This window comes from Nelumbo nucifera, chromosome 5 (genome assembly GCF_055504915.1).
Source record: "Nelumbo nucifera cultivar China Antique chromosome 5, China Antique-T2T, whole genome shotgun sequence".
NCBI lineage: Eukaryota > Viridiplantae > Streptophyta > Magnoliopsida > Proteales > Nelumbonaceae > Nelumbo > Nelumbo nucifera.
Window position 1 is genome coordinate 44,859,938 of NC_142653.1, and position 21,201 is coordinate 44,881,138.

General features: G+C 36.6%; 1 protein-coding gene across 2 annotated transcripts; it reads right to left on the reverse strand.

The window, feature by feature from the left end:
* Positions 1 to 3,556: 3,556 nt before the first annotated feature.
* Positions 3,557 to 20,094, reverse strand: LOC104608511 (DIS3-like exonuclease 2). Of its 2 annotated transcripts, XM_088888006.1 has the most exons (8): positions 19,571 to 20,094; positions 17,377 to 17,733; positions 16,218 to 16,654; positions 16,035 to 16,088; positions 15,858 to 15,926; positions 5,502 to 7,751; positions 4,540 to 4,611; positions 3,557 to 4,456 (listed from the first exon to the last, which is right to left on the reverse strand). In XM_088888006.1, the coding sequence occupies exons 2-8, from the start codon at positions 17,471 to 17,473 to the stop codon at positions 4,028 to 4,030; spliced, it is 3,408 nt and encodes a 1,135-aa protein (XP_088744132.1). In that variant the 5' UTR covers positions 17,474 to 17,733; positions 19,571 to 20,094; the 3' UTR covers positions 3,557 to 4,027. The 2 variants fall into 2 exon arrangements, with proteins under 2 accessions (XP_088744132.1, XP_010272835.1); XM_010274533.3 differs by lacking the exon at positions 17,377 to 17,733.
* Between the last annotated feature and the right edge of the window lie 1,107 nt (positions 20,095 to 21,201).

The following is a 21,201-nucleotide window of genomic DNA, read 5'->3' on the forward strand; positions in this document are numbered from 1 at the left end:
CCATTGCAACCACTTTAATGGATTAAATGCCAGAAATACACCCAACCCCACCCCACCCCCCCGCGCCCCCCCAAAGAGCTATAAATAGCTACTAAGCAGACCTTCAAGTTTTAAAGCATAAAGTAAAAAACCAGCAATTACTGGGAATGTTTTACACTAAAAAAACTATTGAAAATGCAAAAGTAATTTTAGTTGTCAAAGTAGTAATGGCACTAAATATTTAAGAAGACATATACAACAAGCTCAAAATTAATCAACCATTTACTTTTGTTGAAGATATTATATTTAAAAAATTTGTTGGGTCTAGATCATTTTTTAATTTTTATTATTCCTAAGAGAAAATGAGAAGCATTAGCTAAATATATAGTACATGTTGAACGACCATTTATATTTGTTGAAGATATTAGATTTGAAAATTTTTTACAAATATCAATTAATCATGCATATATAGAAAAGTTTCTAGGAATATAAATAAAGCAAAAGTTGTCAAAATTTTTGAAACATATAAAAAAAATCAATTTCTACTTTGACAAATCTTTCTTCTAAAATTGCTTTTATTTCAAATGTTTGGTCTTCTAAGTATAATATTAGCTATATTTGTTTAACTGCTCATTTATTTAAAAATAACATACTTTTATATAGAACAATAAATTTTATAAAATTAGAATGGCCACATATTAGTTCAGGTATTACTGCTAATATTTTAAACATTATATGTACTTATGATATAGGAAATAATTTTTTTTCAATTATTTTTGATAATTTTAATAGTAATGATCTAGCTAAAAGTATTTTAAAATCTCAACTGCAATCTATTTTAGAAGCAAAATTATTTCATGTTAGATATGCTTATCATCTTATACATGATGGTTTAAAAATTAGTTCATAACATGTTCAAAAAATTAGAATTTGTATTTAATATATTAGGAATATTTCTTTCTCCTGTGTTGGCTTTCTTTATTGTTGATCTGTTTAGATTATGCTTGTTTGGAACCCCATTTAGGCCCCACATATTCGACTCGGGAGAGGGGTGCCTAATCTATTCACTCTCCCATCCAAGTCTTACCTAGACTAGTTTAGCCAGTGCCTCGGGCTCTAGAGTCACTATTGAACCAAAATGAATTTTGATGTGATTCCCAAAGGTCCCATCACCTCCATTTCCTAATCTGATGGGTGGTAACTCCAATTCAGCTCAAGTGAGTCATTTCCCAATACTCACAAGCTGGCGACTCTATTGGGTAAATAGGTGGAATTCCTCATATGCTCATGCATTGCATTGGTACCGGTTACAAAGGATACAAGATAAGCAACAAATAGGTTTGCATCCCCTAAGTCATGCATATTAGGTTGATACACTCATACACACTTTTATCGGCTCATATCGGTTTGTATTGGCCGATACACATCATATAGATTGATACCGATCGATACACACATAACCCATTGTATCTATTAAAAAAAATGCAAGTGGCATGATTTAAACCCGAGTTACCAAGACCCAAGCTTTAAATGCATTCATAAACCACTGAGCCATCTTTCATCTTTTAACAATAAATGAAATAAAATTACTTTTATTAACTTTAATGTCCATCTGCTATCCAAATAACTAATACATGTTTATGTTTAATAACTCTAACTATTTATTAAAAAGAATAATATTCAAAACTAGCATTTTATAAACTAATGAAATAAATAATTTATAAAATTCATGTGCTATCCACTGTTTTCAAAACCGGAATGGACCAGACGGTCGGACCAGAAAAACCGGGAACCGGTCACCTGACTGGTTCCGTTTTCCTCCAAAACTGCTGATTTTGGTCAGCAAACCGTTGAACCGTCCGATTAACCGTTCAAACGGTTTTGACCGTTTTCCAATTTTTAAATTTTTTTATTTTTTTGTCAGAATGGGCCGGCCATTCGAGTCGAACGTTTAGATCGTTCGAACCGGTAACTAGACCCCTGACCAATTCGGTCACCGGTTCTTTTTAAAAACCATGGTGCTATCCTCTAATTCAAGTTCATCTTTCAATGAACTTAATTTTTATTTACAAAGTAATTTTTTAAATTTCCTAACCTCTAAGAAAATAAATAACTTTGATATTTTAGCTTGATAAAAAGCACAGAAAATAATTATCATGTGCTTGCTGCCATGGCGGGTGATGTCTAACCCTCTGGTGTCCAAAGTAGCATCTGAATCTTGTTTTAGTATAAGAAATTAGGTGTTGAATGAGAGAAAAGGTTGAATAACAAATAAAACATTGGAAATGTACATTTAAAAAATTGGTTGGATATAAAAGACGGTACAAGATAAAAGAGAACATGACACAACATCCAATGCATCACCAAATGAAGAAGTGGAACTTATAATCGAAGAAAATTTTTGAGCTTATTGTAAATTTTGAAATTTAAGTTATTTGTAATTTTTTCAATTTTGTTATAATTTTTTCAATTTTGTTATGATTTTTTCAACTTTGTTATGGTATTTTTCCAATTTGGGGAATTCATGCCAAGCAAGCATGACCCAACAGGCAAGCAGGGTGGACCGAGTCACCTCTAAGTAGAGTATTCAATCGGAATCAAGGTTCAAAATACTGATACACCCGATACACCGATAGGGGAGCATTGGGCGATATCGATAGTGTTTCTTAGGCTTTTTTTTTTTCAAAACCGATTCAGGGGGGCCGGTTTAAGACTCCTTCACCCCCTGAACCAGTCAGAACCTCGATACACCCCCTGTAGGGGCATATCGGGAAGCCACCGGCAATACTTTGAACCTTGATCGAATCTAAAAGGTCATACAATTACAAGGAAGATGAGCATGTAAAGTGAATTGCATCTCAATGGAAAACTTAACATAGCAGAATATACTCTATAACATGGTTTTTAAAAACAAACCGGTGACCAAACCGGTCAAGGGTCCGATTACCGGTTCAAACGGCTAACCGTCCCATTCAGCGATTTACTGATCAAAATCAACAGTTTTGGGAGAAAAAGCGGTTTTGGAGGAAAACGGAACCAGTCAGGTTTTCCGGTCCGACCATCCGGTCCGGTTTTAAAAACAATGCTCTTTAACATACGCCCTATAAGTAGTCGTGGTTTCATGCATGAATTGACATAACCTGTTGACAGGCAGTGAATAGGCGTGCTTTAAGGTTAAAACAGTTCAGGCTCGAAATCCCAAGTGTACTTGAAACCTGCCAACCTCTTCGGAAGATAGTGGTACCCAGATAGACGTTATCCACCCCATAACACCCAACTCAGCTGCCATTTCACATCAAAGCTGAACCAAACCATAATCGTGTGTGAAATTTCCCAGTGTTCAGAGCATCGTATTTTGAGTCTCTCAACCTCATACCTTGTAGCAATTGATTGTTGTCAACTACTGAATGGCCTTTGAGCTAATTCTCAAGGATTAGTTAGAGAGCAGCGTCAATAATCTGGAGGTCGTTTGATTGGTGAGCAAATACGATCTAACATTGCAAATGTACTTCATAACAAAATCAAAGCAATTTACTAATTGAAAATTAAATCCAAAATCAAACCACCAAAATACTCATACTGGGAAAATAAAACATACTAAGCTGAACAGTAAACCTGATTGCCCAAAACGAAAAAGAATCATTGGGCTACAGTTCAAAAAACACGCATGTCTCTGGTACTCGGTATTTCAAGTGCCAGAAACCGCAATAACTGTCAGCGAAAAACAAGATGGAAATGGCCTAGAAAAAAAACGACCAATTCCCAAAAGCAGCTTAAAAAGATAGCCACTGAAACACTGCCTCAGCAGAAAAAAAAATTCCTACGCTTATCTACAAAGTCCACTAGATCACATCTTTGGTGTTAGCTATTCACACCATACCTAACCATCTTGACATTGGAATATCATTGTACTCCATTTGAGCTATACATTAACTTGATATCTACAAAAGGTGCTTACCCATGTCCGATAGAGCTTTCTATATGCTTCATCTCCCTCAAGAACCTATTTCCAGCACCAAGTTTGCCTTGTCTGAAAACCTTGGTTCACTTAAAAGTACGAGCTCATGTACAACCTTGCTCCTATATCAAGTGGACCATCATCTCCCCCAACTGCATGAAGCACAACTGGGATTGTTGAAAGCAGTCGAACTGTCAGAGGAAAAACAGCAGGACTAATTCCACTACCAACTGAAATGTCAGGTTCAGAAGCAGTGCTATAATCCTTGGATGGTATAGAAACAACTCCTTCCTTGTTTGTGCCCCCTTCATGGTTACCATTCTCAAAGACACCCTGCTCCAGCTTCAGGTCACATAAGCTAGTAACCCAAGCAACTTCTTCAAGTGCCCGGCGTTTACTAGGGCTACCTCTTTTCTGAGGGCGTTTACTTGTACACAAATCAAGCACTAATACAGAAGTTGTCTCCAGCCATTCCACAGTCAAACCCTCAACTTCATCATAATATATTCGTCGCTCAATCTACAATCATAATACAATTATAGTTGTAAGGAACAACAAAAGAAAAGGTAAAGGAAAAGGCAAAATAATAATCAGTTCCTTACAGCCAGTTTATGAATATAAATGGACATGAACTTTGACCCCAGACCCAAAACCTTAGCTTCTGAGAATAAAGTCTGCAAACAACAGCAAAAAGTTGGCATGAAATTAGTGACAAATTTTCCAAGACAGTCCAATCCAATCTATTCTAACTTAACCAATTGCATAATTTCTTTGACTCCTAATCAATTACTTTGTAACAAACAAAATTCCATATATCAAATTTTAGTATCAATTAATAAACAAATGCTCAATCACCCTCTGAACGAATTTATAGAATCCATAGTAATATTATTTCAGGAACTTAATACTGACATTTGAGATATACTGTCTATGAAAAAGATGAGATATGTTGGTCCATGCCTCTGTATGGGAGATGCATGTATGGTGCATGAGTGCATATGCCACTGAGAGAACAAAAACTAATGCAATCAAGAGGCATTAACCTAATCAAATCAAAATTATGTTTCTATAGCAGGCAATGAACGCATTGTCATAAGACAGAATATACAGTAATAAGCCATGTTAATATAGCAGATCATGAGCTAGCTAATAGACATGATCAGTCAAGATAACAGGAGAACATGTCTTCCAACATTTAGTCAATCTCACCCAGACTGTATTGCAGCAATTTCGAGGGCAGAAATATTTCATGATTGCGAGTAGCAATTAAATCAAAACAAGTTATTGACCTCATTAAAATGATAAAATAAATCTGCTTCAATTCTATCAGAGATTCGATGACTAAATATAGCTGACAAACTCACAAAAAAAACAGGGCCTCCTCTTGTTTACCACATGAACTGATTAATCAAAGTTAGCTTTGAAGATAGAGGTACATACTCTGGATAGCAAATCAACAGATACTGATAAAAAAACTTAAATCAGATAGATCATTGTACAAGCATCTGATAGTGGAACTAGAATGCAATGAAGAAATCCAGATGCAAAGCATAAGGAGAAACACCTCTTTGTTCTTCAGCAGAGCCCACATATAGAGTTTATCACCAGCATCTTCAGCATGCTTGCTACACAGCTTTCTCTCGTTGCAATAAGCAGCAACATCTGCAAGCTTCTCTGCACAAGGAACTTTGTGCTTTGCTGCTGCAGCTGATAATGCTTCCTGAGCTTCTTTGGACAAAATAGCATCTTTATCAAAATAAGTACTGGTGAAACATCTTCTTGCAACTGTCTCCCCGTTAATTGATTTCAGCAGCGTCTTTTGTCCCCTCAGGTACATATCTTCAGCTTCCATAGCAGCAGCCAATGTTCGATGCACAACAATATCAGGGTATCTACGTAATGGTGAAGTAAAATGTGTATAGAGAGGAATTGCCAATGAATAATGAGACCATTCATTTGCCCTATCTTTCAAGTCCCCACTACAAAAATACTTAGCCAACTGCATTGGTTTTGAAGCATAAGAGATGAGAATATCAAACAATACGGGATCATCCTGGAGCTTTTCCCTTATCTTTTCCAGTGAAAGGTGAAGCTGGCCAGAGGAAGAAGTATCCAATTCTAAACCATGCTTTCTACAAAAAGCCCCAAAATCTCTCAGCTTCCGTGTATTGGGTTCCGGATGCCTACGCAACAATGCACAACTCGGAAAAGCCCTAGATATGACCTCTGCAACTGTCCTGTTTGCCAGGAGCATGAACTCCTCCACAAGAAAGTTTGAATCTTTCCGTTCACAAAGCATACTATCACAAGGTATTCCACACTCATCAAACAAGAAAACAAGCTTGGAGCTTTCTAATTTAAGAGCCCCATCTTTAAACCTGTTCTCACTCAGTGTCTTAGAAATTTTATTGAGGCTCTCAACAGACCTGACGACATCACACCATGTAAACGGCCCACACAATTCAGGAAACCTATTTCTAAAGATGGTAGGATTCTCAACATCTACCAATCCATCAATGATATCCTGAGCATGTGCATATGAGAGCTTACAACAGGAACGAATCACGGTACGGCCAATCCAGCGATCCACTATGTTCCCAGCATTACTGATGTCCCAAAAAATGGAAAACGCAAGTTTATCTACACCAGGAATAAGTGAACCCAAGTTCTCTGAAAGCAGTGAAGGCAACATTGGTAGTTTATGTTGCAGAAGGTAGACACTTGTAGACCGCATTTGAGCTTCTATGTCCAAGGATGTATCTGGCAAGACAAAATATGATACATCAGCAATATGGACACCAACTCTGAAAATGTCATCAGACAACCTTTCAACCGATAGAGCATCATCAAGATCAGTGGCAGTAGAAGGGTCAATTGTAAAAGTGCAAAGATTTCTAAGATCTTTTCTTCTTTCTAATTCCTTTACGGGAATCTCCCATGGAATTTTAGGTAGGCAGGATAAAGATTCAACTGAAAATTCAGCACTGGTAATTGTATATTGAAACAAAATTGCCGCAATATTTGATTCAATTTCTCCACCTCGTCCAAGAATATGCATGACATGAGCTTGTGGCAGAATACTTTCCTCCTTCCAATCATCAATTTTTGCAGCCACCAACTCCATTTCAACTGTAGCATCACCCTTCCTCAATCGCTTGTTGATGCAATCTGGCAAGCTTTTTACAGAAACTGCCATTTTAGGAAATTTTGGATCAGTAGGTGTTAATTGGATGTATTCCCTATTAGAGAATGATAAAGAATTCTTGTTTTTCTTGGGCTCCTTTTTATACCCTTCCCTATAAGAAAGCCACTGTTTAACACCAAGAAAACCAACAACAGCATCACGACGAGGAGACTTTTCCAAAATAGCTACCACCCTACCTGTCGGTCGCTTCGATGGGAAAGAACTAATCAAAGCACATATCTTTTCTATCGAATTTAAAAGCTCATTCTTACTTAGAGAACAAACTGCATTTGAAGGATCCAAAGCAGGGGAATTATGTCCATTTGACTCATAACAATAACTTTTAGGTCCAATTCTCAGATCTAGATGGACAGCTTCACCTACAAAAGCTCTATTCTGATGATGCCACCCCTTGTCTGGACAGAGAAAACCATTTCCCCTAGAAGTGTCCTCCAACTCAAAATCTATCTTATCTTTCCCTTTATAGTTATCACTAAGCACATCCACAGCTTCAGGCAATGCATTGCAACCATCCATCAGAGTAGAATCATCAACATTGCCAGATGACCCTTTTAGCCTAGTCCAACATGTGAAAGGATCCAGCTGAACTGCTATAACATCCCCTTCCACCTATGAGAACAATGTGGTTCCATAGCATTCCATTAAAGAAAAGCAAAAATCATAACATGGGTGAATAAGGACATAATGACACAAATATAGTATAATAAATGTTACACTACCAAATAATGCACAAAAATGAAAGCAATATTATGTATGTATCACGCAATGTAGAAATCCACCTAATTGATTGAGCATTCTAGTCAAATATGAAGCATCAGAAACCAGACCTCATGTGATCATGACATCATGCCATCTAAACTGTCAATAAGTTAAAACAATATAGCATAATAGAAATCCATGTACCATGACACAACGTTTTTCTTCTAAATGGTGTAGATATATGCATCATGCCATTAAGTTTGCCCTTATATGCACATGTTTTGGGTAGAGGATGCTCAGAATCAAATAGTCTGATTGTAGAGGGATTGTTTTACAAATATTATGTCAGAAAAAACCACTAGAAAAGAAAAAAAATGGAGACCCGCAAACAGCATTTACACACTAAAATTACAGTAATAGCTGTTTACCTGTAATTTTATTTTCAACTATCTATTTGTTGAAGAGACAGAACGGAAAATAATAATATATTTTTGGATAAAAACAATAGTAAATATGATAATAAATGAACCATTCAAACCTAACAAATGACATATTATTCTAGATTCGAGAGAAGAAAAGGATAAGAAAAATGACAGGAAGAAAAGAGAGAATGTTTGGCAAAAATGGTATCAGTGGTAGCACACAGACTGACTTATATACTAGGGTGTCTAAAAGATATGATAAAATACACAAGTACCCCTGATTACAATATATTAGAATAAACAGCCCTAACAACACTCTCCCTCAAGTTGGGCTTTATATTATCTATCATAGCCAACTTAGTACAAATGTCAACATGCTGGGCACTTGCAACACCCTTGGTGAAAATATCACCTAATTAATCTTCTCATGAATGAAATGCTTGTCAACTTCAATATGCTTCATCCTCTCATGCATCACAAGATTGTGGACTATATTAATCACTGCCTTATTGTCACAATACAATGACATTAGATGTTGAACATCAATTCCCAACTCCATCAGCATATTCTTCGATCACAACATTTCAGCCATGTGCCATGGCCCTATGCTCAACCTCTGCAGTTGACCTAGCAATCATGGCTTGCTTCTTACTTCTCCAAGTCACCAAGTTACCTCCAACAAATGCACAATAACTTGTGGTAGATCTTATGTCATCAACTGAATCTGCCCAATCAGCACCAGTAAATGCCTCTACCCTCAAGTGACCATGCTTGGAGAAGAAAATACCTCTACCAAGGAACTTCTTCAAGTACCTAAGAACTCTCTCTGCTCCAATGTTGTTAAAATCTTACAATTCATGATTTGAATCACAGATCCCAAGAGTTGTGATTCAAATCTTATGTCTGAATCCATTTCTTCAAAAATCTTACAATTTCTGTTTCAATCCTACGATTCGATTCATAAATCTTATGATTTATACAATTCATGCGATTCATTATGATTCATTGTGATTCAAATCAATTCACTTAAGAATTAGTTCTCTACTTTGTCATTTTGCTTTATTTATCTTTAGTTTTGTCAAGGGTGACTTGTTTTAAAGACCTTAATAGAAATTAATTTATTTATGTTATTTAAGACTATATATTGAGTTTATTCTCTATCTTATGTTGGCTAAAGAGCCATTGTATTTGACCTTCAAGTCAAACTCGATTATATCTTAGACTTCTATTGTATAAGTGGTAAGTTATATTGTTTTAAGTACATATATGGTAATATATGATATAAAATAACACTTCTCTATATATATTTAGTCTGAGCATACCTGTATTTAATAAAAATAATTTTACCATTACAATTACAATTTTCAGAATGCAGCTTTGTTCCAACAAGATGAATAGTTCTAGGAGAAGGAGCATGCATATACTGGTTTAAGCTCCAACTACATAAGCTATATCAAGTCTGGACATAGACAGGTATAATAATCTCCGAGTAGGTCTCTAGAACTATCTCATGTTAGAGAGGGGTTCACCACCTTCCTCCCCAAGTTAATTATTAACAATAATTAAAGTATATGTTGCTTTGACTCCAAGTTTACTAGTATCCTGTAGGAGATCTAGAATGTACTTCCTTTGGGAAATAAAGACGCCCTGATCTGACCTCGCAACTTCAACCCCATGGAAATACTTTTCTATGAATATCCCAAGGAAATATTTAGGGGGCCTAGATCTTTTAACTTCAAATTGAACTCCCAAAAAATTCTTCAGATTTTGTATCTCTAACTCCCAATTCCTTGTAATAGCAATGTCGTGCACATAGACAACAAGTATAGCTACCAATTCAAATTCTATATCTCTAACACCCAATTGCTTGACCGCACTATTGAACCTACCAACCAAGCCTTGGGAGATTGTTTCAGACCATACAATGACTTATTGTGATGACAAACTTTTCCTTCTATTTCTTTTGAAGAAAAAAACCTAGAGGCTAAACCATGTACACTTCCTCCCCGAAATCACCATTCCAGAATTCTTAACATCTAATTGATGTAATTGGTAGCCAAATACTTCAGCAAGAGAGAGTACACGGATAGAGCTCATCTTAGCAATTGAAGAAAACACCTCCATGTAACCAACTCCACATGTATGGCAGAAGCCCTTGGCCACCAACCTAGCATTACACCTTTCCACAAAACCAGAAAAATGATAACTATAAACACTGACTTGCACCCTATAGTTTTTTCCCTTGGGAAGGTCAACCAAATCCCACTTGCAATTTTTACAAAGAGTATCAATTACCTGATTCAACAAGACATGCACTACTCTTCAATTTTGCCTCCTGAGAGCCTGTTGGTTCAGGAGGTGCAATCTCAAGTTTATCTTCACCTGGTGATGTATGTTGCTCCTGCTGACAATGTGGAAGACAATAACAAAATCTGAACCGAGAGTAAACACACTGGTCAGAGGCACGAACAGGAGAACGACAAGAAGCAACAAATGGAACAGGAGCAACAACAGATGGGATTGGAACATAAAGAACAAGAACATGCTTATCATCCAGATTACTATTCTCCCCCCTAAGGAGTAGGAAAGAAAGCTTGAGACTCAACAAAGGACATATCCATAGAAACGAATGTACACCAGGAAGTGGCATCATAACACTTATATCCCTTTTGGGCCAAGGGATATCCAAGAAAAACACAAGGAATAGTAAGCGGGTGAAGATTACCATGAGATTGTGACAAATGACAAATCCTAAACAAAATATTGACAACGAAAAATCATGGTTCAAAGTATCGATACGATACGCCCGATACGATCGTATCTTTTGAAAATGATACGGTGTGTTTCGGACCCCAAATTTTTTTAATAATAAAAAACACGTTTTAAGCTTCCTAAAAAACCAAACTTTGAAAAAAAAACTAAAAAAAATATATGTTTCGTCCGTTTCTAAGTACTGATACGATACGGCCGAAATGCGTATTGTATCAATACTTTGAACCTTGCAAAAAATACGAACAAGAATAAGAACAATAGAGACTTGGGAAACAAAAGCTGATGTGGGGCCTGGAACATGAGAATATGTGTGGCATACAATTGATAAGAAACGCAGCTGTCAACACCGCACCAGCCCAAAATCTTTTAGGTACATATGCAACACCAAACCACAAGTCACTTCAAGGTAATGTTTGTTCCTCCTCTCAGCCATTCTGTTGAGAGGATCTTGGACATGTACTTTTATGAATAATATACCATCCATGCTAGGAAAAGAACTGATTCTGATCATCTCTAAAATATGCACGAGCATTGTCTCAGTGAAATATCTGGACTTCCACATGATATTGAGTAAACACCATTCTTTGGAAATCTTGTATTACATTAGGAACTTCATCCCATGAGCAAAGTGATTTTTTTATGAGCAAAAAAGAAAAATTCAATAAAAGGAAGAAAAAAATTACAATCTGGATAGGTGATAAGGTAGCACCTAAACCACCAAGACTACAACAGAATCAGAGAAACAAAATTTCCCGATTACAAAATGAAATACACCACCTCCCAAGGACAAATACCAAAAACTTCTCTCAGCACTGAGAACATTGGCAGGAAAAAAACAGCAATAAAATTGCCACCACCACCCCCAACTTCTACCAACTTGAAAGACCTTCAAACCCAAGATAACCGCTCCAATCCTTCCTCCCCCTCCCCTCAACTACTTAAGACTTCCAAAACCCCTTCACTCTTCTTCAACCCAACCATCTTCCTTCCCCTCCCCGTCCTCCCAAATCTCACCTCCCTCCCCCACTATTTTCTTTCTAAATTCCTCTTTTCTTCTGTTTTTTTCAAATTGTTCTATTGCCCTTCTGACCACACTTTCCCCTCCCAAAAAGAACAAACCCGGAGATTTGCCCACTTCCACTTGTCTCTCCACTAACTTCTCGATTTCCACCATCCTCTCCCCTGATTTTCCTTCTTCTTGATTCTTCCCCCCTTCCAGAGCTACACTACCAGATTATCCCCTTCCTTTGCCAAAAACTTCTCATTCCTGCCTCCAGCCTGCAAAGGTTGTTTTTCTTCTTGGGGGTTCTCAACACAAGAACTTTTCGCTTTAACTTCTCTTCTTTTGTATTTGTTTGTTGGACCTGCTCCTACCAGACCTTCTTTCAGTCTTGAAAATACCTTTGTGACATGAACCATGCTAGACTTACTCGATGCTTTGGGTTTTCTTGGGATCTCCAAAACTCACCCTTACCAGTCATGTGGTTGGTTACTCCAAAACCTATGATCCAAGGGTTGGAGGATGAAGTAGAGACATGCAATGCAAAAGTCTGGTTGCCTAAAGTGGACAAATGCGAGGTAGGAGTGATTGGTGTCTCTTTAAGTTGACGGAGACCCCTACCCCATACTCTCCTAAGATGAGACACCAGAAACTACATTAGCTAAACTAGATTTTTTCCCAAACTGTTGCAGTTGCTTCTTCTAGAAGGATTAAAAGTTCTTTGACATGCCAACAAGATCCTAACATGTCTCTTTGGTATGTCGAGACCTACCACAATGAGAACACCTCAAGTATCTTTGTCAACTTCTTCAGTCTTCTTCATTACATCACCACTCCTATTGTTTCCACAACTTCCCTTGGCCAAGAGTGTAATCTGTTACTCCCCTGCTAGTCATGGCTATCCTCCTCTCCTCAAAGTGAACTAGAGAGTACACTTCTTGAATCGGTGGGAGCTCCTTACTCCTCAATATCCGAACACGAATGAGCTCATAACTAGGATTAAGACCAGCTAGGAAAGTAAACACCTGCTGCTGATTTACAAGTTTTCTATACTCGTTTGCATCTGACTCATTCTTTTTTTTTGTGTGTGTGAATAATAATGAAATTTTATAAAGACAGAAACTGATTCAGGATTACAGTCTCATAAAAGATCCCTAGGAGAGGAAGAAATTAGGAAAAGAGTAATGGAACCACAACTGAGCCCAAAACAGATCTTCCCTATTTGCCCCTTGCTTGGCTAACACATCAGCCAAAGCATTTGCTATCTCCCCACCCACTGAATAGAAACCGACATATTCCTTGTTAGCCATTTAATATTCTTAATTTCGTTCTTATAGCACCAAACAGTCTCCTCAGGTTTCATTAACCAGCCCACCACCACCTTTGAGTCCCCCTCACTAATCAGTTGCTGTACCCCCATTTGGTTTGCAAACTGCACCCCTTGTACAGCAGCTAGCATTTCTGCCCTAACAGAATCACCAAGTCCCATAGGACCCAAGTACAACAGAACCTCTCCAAGCTCGCTCCTCAACCCCCCCCCCCAAATTCCAGATGGCCCTGGATTGCCCAAACTTCTACCATCGAAGTTCAGCTTCAGTGAGCCTTCAGCTGGAGGACACCACCTTGGGACTACCCTGTTCTTCATGGAAGAGCACCTTGCTATTGCCAACCAGTTTCTCCAAAAGTTGTTGGTGAAACAGGTCCAAAGTCTTCAACCATTGTATTGTCCTAGCATCTGACTCATTCTTCCAGTCAACGGTTTGATAATGATCAAGCTCCTTTCACATTGAGGCGAGAGAAGAGTAATATGATGACAGACTTTACTCCCCCTATTTACAAGTGTATGACTCTACTTGAAGCTGATAAATACGAGAATAAAACCAGGCTTGTTTGTCTGTTAACACACACTAGACACTACTATAGTTGGAAGAAACAAAACCCTTTTGAAGAAGGTAGAACCAGTAGTAGAAAGTAGAAACAACTTCAAACACCACCAATCCAAAAAAGGAAAGAAAAAAACACCTCCAATTGGTCCTCTATATACTACCAAAAGAATGATATTCAGGGTGAAAGAAGACTTCCCAAACATCAAGCACACCACTACAAAGACCATCAGGTCTGAAACTTGGTGTGAGATCCATAAAACAAGACACAACATAGCCGAATGGATCTCAGACCACATAACCAAAGGAACACTGAGAAAACTTCTCCATGAACACAAAAGCCCATCACAGGTAAAGAGAAAACACCCAAAACAATCACCCTTTTGGTTCTACGACCAAAAGGAAAAAAAGAATAGTAAAAACCACTTACTCAACCGGTTCCCTTTCAGATTTGGTAAGTTCCAATCGATTCCAGAGAAAACAGAGGAGAGGAGAAAGAAAGGTGCACACAAGCTTCAAACTTCTGTCAGTCCTCTGATACCATGAAGACTCGAAGAGAAGAAAAGGAGAAGAAAAACAATAGGCGGGAAAGAGAGAATATTTGGCATAAGATATCAGTGGGAAGACAGGGAGAGGGAGAAGAAGTTGAGGTTTCTTAGCTGGATTGTGAGGGGTATGAAAGAAGGAAGGAGGGAGGAGAATAGGTGGAGCATTGAATTTTTTATAGCAGGAATGGGCAATTTGATCAAGTCTCCAAAGCTGATTTGTTAGAAAATTTCTGGAATCTCCTTGATTTATAGCCTTGTAATGCAGAACCCTTTTCATTTTAAAGCTTTGTGAATGTATTTGGTGTGTCATCTAGACAACCAAGGGTGTTAGGATGTAATCTTTTTCTTTTAATGAAATTTTTTTCTTGATTCTTCAAAAAAAAAAAAAGATATCAGTGGTGACGCCAAGACTGACTCATGTTAGGGTGTTTAAAAGATATGAAAAATTACATAAGTACCCCTGATTACAATATATTTGAATAAACAGTCCTAACAACAAGTATCCACTTCACTTGTAATCTAACTCAGTTGAATCATGTTGAACAAATTTCTACTATATAGCATGCATTGTTCCTACAGTAGCAAGGAATGATAGTTTTCATGATGAAGTGGAATTGGTGCAAGTCTGATTTTCAATAAAAGGGTTCAAAGGAATAGGATTCTCAGATTGTGAATGCTATTGGCATTAACACATGCATAAATACATATGTAAACACATATTAAAGATGTTACTGTATTACTTACTTGCAAAAGAAATTCAAAAAATGATAAAAGCATGCTCTAAATCTACATTTCTAGTTTGCCTTGCACTGCTGATCTTAAGCCAGATAAAAGAGCACATTGTCAGGAGGCAGGTTAGCCAAACCAATACGAAAGATTTCATGCTTCATATACAAATAAGGGGAAACTCAAAATTAAAATGTAGAGAATAACTCATTATCTAGAAATATAAAATGCAGAAAAAGGAATACAAACAGGAAAAACCAAATCCAATTTATAATGGACAATAGCATATTCATCAAGACAATGCCTAGGTAGGTGCCTAAGAGATACCTAGGCTACAAGGCATTTTCTTAGAGATATGCTACATGGTGAGTGCCTTTAGTAATTTTTAGTACAACATAATAATAAATTGATAATATATCCATCAAAAAAATAATAAATTGATAATATACACATGTCAACATGGATCAGATCCAATAAATTGTAAGCCTTATTTGTATAAAAAACACCACCTAACCAGCACTTAGGCATCTACCTACATGCTTAGGAAACAAGGAGGTACCTTATCACCTAGTCTCACCATGCCACTATAACTATGGATACTAAACTTCCAACTATTTTCTTGGGGGAAGGGGGCATCAAACAGAGAAAATTACTCCAAAACTTACTGCTCTATTTTGAGCTGCAATTCCACTAATGAGAACATCTGTCGGTATGCCATCAATGGTGCAGTAGGCCTGACAATACAAAAGAATGCATGTAAAATAACTAGTAAACAGATGATTTATCAAGGAGACCCAGCAATGTGATAATTGTTGCACAAAAAAGAGGATAAGACTTTGCACCTCAATCCGATTATAAGCATTCACACGGAACGATGCTTTAAATAAATCACCTCTCTGCAAAACAAGAAAAATGCCTGTAGTCTACTGTAATACTGATTCATCCAACTATCTCTATATGTTAGTAAACATAAACAGGCAATCCACTACAGAAAGGACCACTTTGAAAATCACAGTAAAATTCACCTCTATGGCCTCATTAACAGCCTCAATAGACCAGTGAGAATCAAAATACTTTCTCTGCATAACAGTGTATGCTTCTGGCTTACGGGAAGGCAGGTTTTCTTTATTCATAATTGATTCATTTGCTTCTTCCTGACATATTGGCTCTGGACATGATTTAGAATACATTGTAACCCCAGGATCAGATTGAAAAAAATGTGGATCCTGCATATTGCCCTCCTGAACCAATGATTCCTCACCAAGGATACGCATTGTTGGGAGAGAAGAGAAAGCAATATCTGATGCCTTGCCTGGTCCATTATTAACCAATGCATGGGCATCCAATTGATATTGCTGTGATGAATATGTGCCCATGGATGAAGTAACATAGTTCAAAGTGTTACTATTTCCCAATCCAGATGCTTCACCACGCATTCCACTAACTGAACTATCACCTGATCCTGAAAAATAGTTATGAGAAAAATATAAATCACGCAAGACATACTAGATCAAGATTCAAGAAGATGATTATGACAACAAAAATAACTAAAAAAAGAAAACTACAAGTGTAGACCTAAAACAGGCTTCACCAATCAAAATGAAATTAACAGAGAATAAAACAGGATGCAACAAGTTTCACCAGAATCACCACAATGTTGCCCAGAATTACTATTAAAATAGTTGATTATTTTCAAAGGTACTATTTAAATAGTTGATATTTTTGAGTTCCAACATTATCTGACTCCAACAAAGAAAAAATGTTGCCTTTGTTACTAAATAATTTTTTATGCAAAAGATGGCATTCATTTTGTACATCAACAATTCATGCATCTCTCAATAAGCTAGGAGATAACAAGGAAATATTAAAGAGAAGTGTCCTCAAGAATCGATGGAGTGTTAGACTCCAATACATGTCGAACACAAACACAGCATCCATTTAGGAGAATCCATGCAATACAGGCCTAGAGGTTAATTTCATTTATCTAAATCAATTTATAAGAGTTAATTTATGGAGAGAACAAAGGATATTGAACCTAGAAGATTTTGAATAAATGAAGCAGAGAACAGATTTCATACAACAGATCTTACAGATGAAAGATGCAAACTATTCCAATTGTAAGCACATAAAAAAACTTGAATATTACTACAATAGATGAGAAGTTCTGAAGGAAACCCTCTTAACTGGTAATACAGAAGCTATTTGTTGAGGTGATCCACCAAAGCAACATACAAACATTAAGAAATAGCCAAAAGAAATCTCTATCAAGAACAATATGCATCAGCCCACAATCAAGACCATACTTAGAATGTGTAAAAAAATATTGCCTCAATCTCTAACAGATGCATCTGGGACTACTGCCAGCTATATAGGCACCAAAACAATTCCACATTAAACAAAAAAAATGAAGCACCCAGAGTTGGAGTGGAGTCGAGAATCTGAATCATCTCCATGCAGATTTAGATCCAGGAGATTGGGTTACGCCAACACCAAATCCTTTTAGCTGAAAGCCTGGCATGTTGTAATTTTCTGCTCCATTTGCTGGTGGAAAATCAATTAAGAACTATATTACCTTGATACAGCAAGGACACGACTGGATACAGTATTGGATACAAAATTTACACTAAAAATTTAAATATCTGACACGATACAGCACCCTTGTACGGGTATACCAGTATTGCAGGTTAAGAATGGGGATAACGGTTAACTATATTCATCAATCTGAGAATATGTCAAATCCAGAGTCTGAATAGTGCCAGGAATAGAATTCTCAAACACCACCTGATAAGTTCCTAAACATGCTTGGAATATGTGAATGAGAAAGTATGGGAGCTCCACCCAGGAGATCAACTATAACAATAATTAGCATGATCAGATTGTTGGAACAACCTCACATTTTTTAACAACTATAGGAGCTCTATGAACCATTCAACTGCATGAGTTTAGACAGTTAATCCAACTTACTTTTACTGAAGGTGATCTCCATCAATGCAAGAAGAACTGAACAAGGGATCAACAGTTAAACATAATCTTAAATAGCCCATTTTTAAGGTCAGTATTTTTTTAACATTTGTCTGCAAGTGATAGAATAAATTCTGACATTATATGTAGACCAACTCAATTCAACAAAACCGTGTCCCGACTAATATAGTGTCAGCTACACAAATCATGTTCTGTCATACTACTCTGTTTAGTCCATATCCTGTTACGTATCTACTTGTTAATGGATTATTAGTTTGTTGATTTTATTGGAAACAGTAACTTTCATAAAGGAATATCAACGTACAACTGTTAACCACCCAAGAAAAGGGTTTTGTTAGTGGAATAGTGGGTCTATGTGCTAGAGGGTTTAGTGTGCGAGTTAGTTATTTTAATTTCTTGGATTCTATAAATTGATGGTAATTTATGAATGAAGAAGGATTCTATTTTAGAAGGCCAAACACCCAATTTGAGGCCCGTCCTTCTAAAAGTCGTGTTCTCCTCCTTATTCTCTATTTCTTGCTTTTTTTCTGTAAAATTAAAAAAGCACATATTATATCCACTTTTTTTCGATTGTTAATATTTATACCATAATTGTTACATCTGGACCAGCTTTTTGACCAACCTTAAAAAAGAATGAACCTCATGAACAAATTAAAATTAGAGGAATAATCCTAACGAAAATATAATATATCCTCCAATATCGTCTTAGCCATCATCACAAATGATCCCTAACCTTACTTGCAGAGCTGCAGACAAGTGGCAAGAACGCTAGGGCACCAATATGATTAACTCCGCCCCCGCCCCCCGCCCCCCGCCCCCCGCCCCCCGCCCCCCCCCCCCCCCAAAAAAAAAAACAAAAAAAAGCAAAATCATTAAATTAATAAACAAACCCCACTACCATGTTAATGCAATTGTAGCTTCTGAGATGAATATTGATTTAAAAAGAAAAAACTGTTTTCTAGTAAACCACACTTTCAGCACCCATGGTTATGAGCTTAGTAAGTTGAGCAAAGGATTTTGAAACCAAAATGTGATAGTTATTATTTAACATCTGCCCCAGTGAGTTAAATGTGCTTTCAAATCTTTAGTTGTATATAAATGTCATAGAATTGATAATAAGTTCACATATTAGAAATGATGAATGAGAACAAAGAAATAGTTACTTATTCCCATCGGGAACAAAAACATAACAAGAATATAACCACAGTTTCCGCGTTCGACTATTCGCATTGCATCACACTAGAATATACGACTCGGAAGAAAAAAAAAAATCATCTTTTTTAGGGTAACAGACCTACTCTGATTCCAACACCCAGTTCACAGTAAAACTAAACAAAAAGAAATACTACTAGAGATTCAACTAAAAAATAACAAAGTAAAAAAATATATATATAACCTGAAACAACAGGGTTCTGTTTGGAACGTCGAGATCGACGCTTCTTCTTCTTCTCTTTCTCGCCATCGTCAATCCTCTCAATAACAACCACCTGTTGTTGCTCTGCCATCCCTCGCATAACTTACCCCAGCAAATTCAAGATCCCAACATGAAAACCAGATAAGACCCAAAAAAAATAAACCTCAACGAACACCAAATTAGGCCAAAAACCAGAACAAATTCCTAAATCACAGCAAATCTAAACTCTATTACTATCATGGGTCTCTTCCGTTTGATAAAAATACACGGAAGAACCGATCAAGAAAAAATTAACAGAACTAAAGAAAGAAAAATAAATAAGAGAAGAAATTTTATTGAAGTTTGTGAGAGAGAGAGGGAGAAAAGGAAGAAACGCTTAATGTTGCTTTGGCGGTGGTGACAAAGACGTGATGATTGGTGGTCGGCAGAGACATCAGCGCCGACTCTCGATTCTTTTGTCTTCCCCACTCTTTCTTTTTTCTCTTTTTCTTCTTTTTTTCCTCCCTTCTCCCACTTTTTCCCCTTTTTGCATAAAATAATAGGAAAATGTTTTCCTACGCAAGTGTCCCATAACAATACTTTCTCGTACGGTTTTGGGTGGTTGCCACGTGGATTCCCACACATTAAAACTTCAATGTGGAGTTTGTTGATATTTTCAACCATCAGATTGAATTCTTATCATGAGTCCTAAATTAGCCACGTGGCAACAAAACATACATAAAAATTAAGCTTCTACTTCCGTCCTATGCGATTCCAATAGAAAGAGCTTTTCAACCGTCGGATTGAGAAATTTTTACCCTGAGTTCATAAATGTGCTACGTGGCAATTGAGCATACATACAAAGTAAAACTCCTATTTCCGTCCTATGCGATTCCAATAGGACGATCATTTTTGCCACAATCACAATAAATTAGCAGAGCAGTAGGATTGCATGGCTTGGGTGGGGACAAGTATGGCATTCGGTGATCACACGACACATGTTGACTTTCCTTTAAGCTTTTTGGTTTTCTTTTCCTGTTGAGAATTGAGGAGTGTTACTAAAGTGCGCCGGTAGTAAAAAGATCACGAGTAGCAGAATATTCGCATAATTTGCTAGATTTTAAGAATCATCTAGTAACCCTAGATAGATGCCTACCTCCGTCTCATCGTGCACAATCTGCCAACCTTACAATCGATTACCAAAAAAAAAATCATCAAATGATCATCTAACTAAAAAAAAGACATTTTAAAAAATAATTATTAATTTATCGTTTTGGATTTATTAATTTTATTTTAGTATTGTTCTTTAATACGGTTCAAAGTATAGAAAATACAATTTTAATATTCAAGTATGTAATGATAAAAATAATTTTTAGGTAAATATTATATATATTAAAATTGGACGGTCCATGTCAGCATGTCTCTCCTTTAAGATAAATTATTTTTCTATTTTTATACTTTTTCTTATTTTCTTTTATTTTAAAAATCTAAAATTAGTAATCATTGTTTATTTTGATAAGATTAATAAAGTTGTAAACTATTAAAAAAAGATCTTTGGGTTTTTCAAAGGCTCTTATTTTAATGCATGTTACTATTACATTTAGAAAAACATTTAAGAGAGAGACCTTTGGGTT